This window comes from Chanos chanos, chromosome 12 (genome assembly GCF_902362185.1).
Source record: "Chanos chanos chromosome 12, fChaCha1.1, whole genome shotgun sequence".
NCBI lineage: Eukaryota > Metazoa > Chordata > Actinopteri > Gonorynchiformes > Chanidae > Chanos > Chanos chanos.
Genome location: NC_044506.1, coordinates 350,001 through 357,053, shown reverse-complemented (window position 1 = coordinate 357,053; position 7,053 = coordinate 350,001). Strand labels below are relative to the sequence as shown.

The following is a 7,053-nucleotide window of genomic DNA, read 5'->3' as shown; positions in this document are numbered from 1 at the left end:
CTCAACAGGGCAGTTCCTGCCTTGTCCTAACGGGCTCATATGAAAAAAATGTGTTTTTCCATTTTTCCTTCTGTGTTTCTTAGCAAGCATAATTATTACGCACACACACACAGACACACACACAGACACACACAAGAGACATGTTGCTCTGAAGAAAGTATGTAAAACATGTAGAAAAACCCAATTTATTGTACAACCAAACGCTGCATTAACCAAACACATTTTCATTCCTGCCCCAAAATAAAAAACGACCTCTTGACACCTCTCTGCTAACCCTAACCCTAACCCTCGGGAGGGTTCCTCACCCTCTCCTCCTGCTTGATTTTGGAAATCTGTTCTTTCCAAAAGTCATCCACGGCAGAGGCCTTGCTCACTGATGGTGATGAGGTTTCGGGTTATGTTGTGGTCCCTGTCTGTTTGACCAGCGGTTTCTGACGAACACCTTTGGCGACCGCAGAGGCAGCAGAGCCCGGGGTGGACGCGGGTGCAGGACTTTCGGCGTTCCCGCCAAACCCCCCTGTGGAGCTGGGGAACCCGTGGGCGGCCACGTATTTCCTGTAGGCCTCTCTGATGATGCGGAAGGCCCGGGCGTTGGCGTAGGGGATGTCTGTAACTGGGTCCCGGTACAGGGCGGGTTTGTGTGTGACCGGACACACCTCCTGCACAGGGAGGAGGGGGCTGCTTTGGGCCGAGCGCGGGAAAGCCATCTCAAACGCCTCGTCATCACTGAAAGTGATGTACGTACGGGAACACAGAGACCCCGTGGTATTCTGGGAGGAGGCAGCAGATGAGGGGGGCCCTGACTGGGGCGTGTCCTGATCTAGCCTGCAGGGAGGAGAGAAAAACCAGTCACACTCAGGAAAACCAGTCACACTCAGGAAAACCAGTCACACTCAGGAAATGCTCATCATGAAAATCCACGCATAGCTGTCCCTTACAGTGGTCCCTTACAGTGGTCCCCTACAGTGGTCCCTTACAGTGGTCCCCTACAGTGGTCCCTTACAGTGGTCCCTTACAATGGTCCCCTACAGTGGTCCCCTACAGTGGTCCCTTACAGTGGTCCCTCACAATGGTCCCCTACAGTGGTCTAATAACAGGCGGGAGACTGTGTGTGCCTGCACATATATATGTATGTGTGTGTATATATGTGTGAGTGTATATGTGTGTGCGTGTGTGTACACATATATATGTGTGTGTGTGTGTGTGTGTGTGTGTGTGTGTATGTGTATGTGTGTGTGTGTGTGTGCGTGTGTGTACATATATATATGTGTGTGTGTGTGTGAGTGAGTGTGTGTGTATATACCCCTCCACGTCCACATTCTCTTCTTTCATTAGTGTGTCTCCCAGCAGGGGCATGAGAACTGAGTGATATCTGATCGTGGGGCCGTCGAAACGGCGCTTTTTATGAACCTGTTTCTTCTTATCGGCCTCCAGACGCTCATAATTCTCTACAGAAACAAAACAACCCAAAAATGAAACAAACACAATATCATCAGAATGTGTCTGTCTGCCGTCACAATCGGTTCAGCCTCCATCTCTGAGAATCAAACCCTAAACCTTACCCTAACCCTAACCCTAACCCTAACCCTAACCCTAACCCTAACCCTAACCCTAACCCTAACCCTAACCCTAACCCTAACCCTAACCCTAACCCTAACCCTAACCCTAACCCTAACCCTAACCCTAACCCTAACCCTAACCCTAACCCTAACCCTAACCCTAACCCTAACCCTAACCCTAACCCTAACCCTAACCCTAACCCTAACCCTAACCCTAACCCTAACCCTAACCCTAACCCTAACCCTAACCCTAACCCTAACCCTAACCCTAACCCTAACCCTAACCCTAACCCTAACCCTAACCCTAACCCTAACCCTAACCCTAACCCTAACCCTAACCCTAACCCTAACCCTAACCCTAACCCTAACCCTAACCCTAACCCTAACCCTAACCCTAACCCTAACCCTAACCCTAACCCTAACCCTAACCCTAACCCTAACCCTAACCCTAACCCTAACCCTAACCCTAACCCTAACCCCTAACCCTTAAACCCCTAACCCTTAAACCCCTAACCCTTACACCCCTAACTCCTAACCCCTAACCCCTAACCCCTAAACCCCTAACCCCTAAACCCCTAACCCTTACACCGCTAACCCCTAACCCTTACACCCCTAACCCTTACACCCCTAACCCCTAACCCTTAAACCCCTAACCCTTAAACCCCTAACCCTTAACCCCTAAACCCCTAACCCCTAAACCCCTAACCCTTACACCGCTAACCCTTAAACCCCTAAACCCCTAACCCCTAAACCCCTAACCCTTAAACCCCTAACCCTTAAACCCCTAACCCTTAAATCCCTAACCCTTAAACCGCTAACCCTTAAACCCCTAACCCTTAAACCCCTAACCCTTAAACCCCTAACCCTTAAATCCCTAACCCATAAACCCCTAACCCTTAAATCCCTAACCCATAAACCCCTAACCCAAGCATTCTCTTTCATCACCTCGTTAGTTTCTCTTCCGTTCTGTTTTGCATATAATGTCCGTGTGTGTGCGCATATACAGTACATAGTTTTTGTATGAGTGAGTGAGAGTATGTGTATGTGTGCATGTGCACATGTGTGTGTATACACAGTATTTGCATGAGTGTGTGTGAGTGTGGGGGTCTCACCAAGCGATCGCAGGTTAATCTGGGCGGTGATTTTGGCTTCGGTGAGCAGCTCGTCCTGGGTGAGTGGTTTGTCATGGTGTGCCCCCCTCCTGCGGCGTGGAGCTTCTTGTCTCTCCTGCAGACGCAAGTTTGTCTTACGCGTGTGTTCACTGGTGGACTTACGCACCGACTTCCGGACTGTAGACACACACAGACAGAGGAAGAGAGTATGTTGACGTCACACGTTGACTATTACATATGACTAATTCATTTATAATTAGTTTGTAATTGATTAATAATTAGTTTGTATGAAGACATTTGACTAATTCATTTATAATTAGTTTGTAATTGATTAATAATTAGTTTGTATGAAGACATTTGACTAATTCATTTATAATTAGTTTGTAATTGATTAATAATTAGTTTGCATGAAGACATATGACTAATTCATTTATAATTAGTTTGTAATTGATTAATAATTAGTTTGTATGAAGACATATGACTAATTCATTTATAATTAGTTTGTAATTGATTAATAATTAGTTTGTATGAAGACATATGACTAATTCATTCACAATTAGTTTGTAATTGGTTTACAATTAGTTTGTATGAAGAAATATGACTGATTCCTTTAAATGACAACATCGCCTTCCCACATGTATTTCAGTGAATCAGATGCATTTCATCGTTCACGGGCCTTGAAAACGATGACATCATCTGAATTGCCCTTCACATCACATCCGACTCTACAGGGAGATGAATGCAAACGTCGCACACGGTCTTAAAGGGATGACGGACATGCTGTATCCAGCCTTAAAGGGTTAATACACTTTTAGACCCGGCTCTGCACTCACACTCTCTCTCTCGACTGGTTTTTTTAAGTGCCCTGAACTGATGTCCCCTCTACATTAACCCTGTAGCAGTGATATCACATTCATTCTAAGGTGAGTTTTCCCCTAGAACCTCAGGCTAAAATCAACTGTGAATCCACATTTTAGGTGTTCACATCTTTGTCCCCCTTTTCTCCCCTGATGAGTTTGCACCTCCCTGAGTAACTTGAACATGGTGTCAGAAGTAACACAACTTGGACACTGATCATAACCATGTTATGAGAGTTGTCATTTTGTGGAGTTTGTTCGTCGATTAGGAATTATTAAACCAGAGGGGACATGTAAATAAACACAAGGATCTGACATGTCTTGGTAGCCAAACAAAGTTATCTAGCTTCTCTTTTAAATGTGTAGTGTGAAATCCCACAGTCACAAGTCCTCGTTGCAGACAGTCATGTTGTATTAGATTCATTCAACAGCAGGGTTTACTCTGGTCACTGTATCAGTTTACTGCATAGTGTTCAGATGGCAGGCTTTAGAAGAGCCCTGTTTATCAGACGGCTGTATTCACGAGAGTAATGATAAATTTATTATGTCATGTTATCTTGGTAAGGACTCTTAAATAACTACACTGAACAGTATTTGGGAAAATCTTTGTTTGTGTTGTGTGTTTCTGAAAATAGAAAATAATAATAATAATAATAATAATAATATCGGCCGATACATCATTGTCGGATTTTTAAATCCTCAAATATTGAAATCCGTATCGGTCTTAAAAATCCTATATCGGTCGGGCTCTAAAACTAATTATTAACTTATTAGACACTAATTATTAACTAATTAGACACTAATTATAAATGAATTAGTCACATGTCTTCATACAAACTAACTACACTTTGCATATATTCATTCATCCATACACACAGCAACATTATTCAGGACAACTCAGTAAAACATGTTGTCAGGTTAAACTCCTTTGTCTAGTTTAAAAGAATTCATTTATACATTTATCTTTTGCCTCTGACACAGAAAAGAGACAACTAGTCCTGACCACACCACTGCCAGTTCTGCCCTGTTCTAAACAGTTTTATGGTAAACAAACAAACAAACAAATCAACAAATAAGAGGCAGAGCAGTATGAAAGGACTCACTCTCGGCAAAATGGTGAAACTCCAGAGGGACACGCTTGTCTGCCTTCACTCTCTCTGTTCTCTTCAGCTCCTCTGATGGTCTCTTGGACTTGGGCTTAGCCACTTTCACAGGCTCCTAACACACACGCGCGCGCGCACGCACGCACACACACACACAGACACACACACAGAAACACACACAGAGACACAGCTTACAAGCCTAAACACCAAAGCGTTTGAAAGTGATATTCCAGAGGATCAGTACGTCAGAGATGTTACTTTATTTTATTTATTTTTTTGCACCATTTGAAAGCGTGTGCAGTCTGAAGCTCCGAGCATGTTTAATTACCATCGGCAGATTGGAGAAGCACACCAATGCTGACTCTGTGCTAACTGCACTTGTGCTGGGTAAATAAGTAGGTCATGGCTGACGCACAAGGCCCTCGCTGTGACTGAAAGAATAGGGCTACGTTAAAGAGAAGGGGATATCGTGGTAATGAAAGAAAGACTAGAGGCTTTCCATGGTAAAGAGGATGGAGAGAAAACATACCCTGAGGAGGAATTGTGGATATCCTCACTTTGAACCTCTAACTACGCAATAGACCCTCCTTTGAACTCAAGGACAAGGATATGCCCTTAGGATTCATTAGCGCCCTTTGAATACACTTCTGAACTTAATACATTGTGGTCTATAAGGTGAACAGTGTGGTTGGATTCTCGGTTATATCTGGTCCAGGCTGAGAATTCTCTCCCACACCCGTCTGAGTAATTCAGGACACTTGTTTGTGCTGTGGTTCAAATTATAATCAGACAAATGTGGGGATGCGTCCTTTGTCGGCCTTACCTTGTATGCCTTGGTTACCACTCGACTTTTCCTGCGCGGCGCGTCCTCCTCCTGATCGCTGTCTGGCTCATCGCCCTCGTCGATGTCAAAGTCGCTGTCTACCTCGTCCTCCGTGTCCGAGTGTTCGCCGCGATACTCGTCGTCACCGGATTCCTTAAGAGAGAGAGAGAGAGAGACTAAGTTTTACTGAAACACAAGCAGAAGGTACTCATTAACATCAGTGTTCAGTTCAGTTGCTTCCACTGATAAAATGTAATGTGAAGCTGAGATAAATGGATATGTGCATCTCTATGTTAGGCCGCTTACATCATTGAATCCTCCGTATGTAGTTTTATAAAACTCATCCTCTTCCTCGGCATCCAGTAATTTAGACATGCGGTTCCCCGCCGTCTTTCGCTGCTCACGGCTACTGGCTAAACTCATATTCACAGGCTACACACACTCTTCGAACCAAGAGCAGTAAAAGTGGAAACTACACTTTTATTGCAAGACGCTACTGCTCTCATTCAGTTGTCCCGCCACGAAAAACAGCTCCCGTAGCGACCGCGATTAACCAAAGAGCTGCCAGAGATTACAAGACCAGCGGCGGCTAAAACACGTATATGAGAGTCATAAAATGAGAAATGTGATTCTTCTCGCATCCCCAAAGAACCAAAAAGGACGGTAACTATTTCATATCTGTACGAGCTCAACCTCTTCTCACAATTTACGGACAACTGTCCTCTATTATTTTCAATTCTTTCTTCCGGCGCTGAGAAAAGACGTCAGTGTGTGCTTCTTGTTTGTCGTTCCGATACTTTTTATTGTTGAAATGCTGTTACAGTGCTGCCATCTACTGGTTTGGCATAAAAAGGACAAAACATTTACGAACACGTTTAGGTTGGCGCTTTAATCTAGGTCAGAATGCTGTCCTCCCCCCTGATTCCACTCAGTTCACCCTTCACTTAATCAGATTTATCCCAATGGGATATCCATCTCACCTCCAAAACACACCTCACCCAGACAAAACACAGCACAACATTCTCAATACTACAAACAATGAAAACAGAAACAAATTTACAGTCAAAAAACTACACATTAATCCACACACAGACTTCAACTGCTGTATCATTTATTTATCATAGAAAGTAAAAAGTTCTCTGGGTATCTGTAGAGTGTGGAACTTTCTGGCACCTTGCTAACCAATTAATATACTTGCCTAATTTGAAAACATGAGTGATTTATTGTTAAAATAATGACGTTTTAGCTCATAAGATTATTGTATTTTTTATATATTTTTGGAGGACATACTTAAGTGTGGACATACAAACTTTATTCTTGGAAGTTTTACAGAGTTACTGTGTGAACACGAGAGAATTAACGCTGATCCTATGTCTCCTCGGCCACTTCACAGCACAGACTGGTTTCCAGTCGATGCACTCCAACTCACCCATCAGTTGCCAGGAAAACATTTCAGCTATTTGATACTTTTATCCTGCCTAAATGTTTTCTCCTCCAGTGGTCAGACACTGCTGAGGTGACTGTGGACTGGAGAGGTCACACGCGTCGGGAGAGAGGTCAAAGCCACAGACTCTGTTTCACACCTTCCCTCGGAGCCTG

General features: G+C 44.0%; 1 protein-coding gene across 1 annotated transcript; it reads right to left on the bottom strand.

Moving 5' to 3' along the window:
- Positions 1–247: 247 nt before the first annotated feature.
- Positions 248–6,148, bottom strand: vps72a (vacuolar protein sorting 72 homolog a). Its single transcript, XM_030789064.1, has 6 exons — positions 5,761–6,148; positions 5,455–5,607; positions 4,632–4,746; positions 2,672–2,848; positions 1,304–1,448; positions 248–825 (listed from the first exon to the last, which is right to left on the bottom strand). Exons 1-6 carry the CDS (start codon positions 5,875–5,877, stop codon positions 396–398), a joined length of 1,137 nt encoding a protein of 378 aa, XP_030644924.1. The 5' UTR covers positions 5,878–6,148; the 3' UTR covers positions 248–395.
- Positions 6,149–7,053: the final 905 nt, after the last annotated feature.

What these genes read in the sequence shown, in the direction of transcription:
- vps72a (XM_030789064.1), bottom strand. Translation starts at nt 5,877, where the DNA reads ATGAGTTTAGCCAGTAGCCGTGAGCAGCGAAAGACGGCGGGGAACCGC. An exon ending in TGGTAACCAAGGCATACAAG is followed by an intron (nt 4,747 to 5,454) that starts GTAAGGCCGACA and finishes CGTGTGTGTTAG; the next exon opens with GAGCCTGTGAAAGTGGCTAA. An exon ending in GTTTCACCATTTTGCCGAGA is followed by an intron (nt 2,849 to 4,631) that starts GTGAGTCCTTTC and finishes GTGTGTCTACAG; the next exon opens with TCCGGAAGTCGGTGCGTAAG.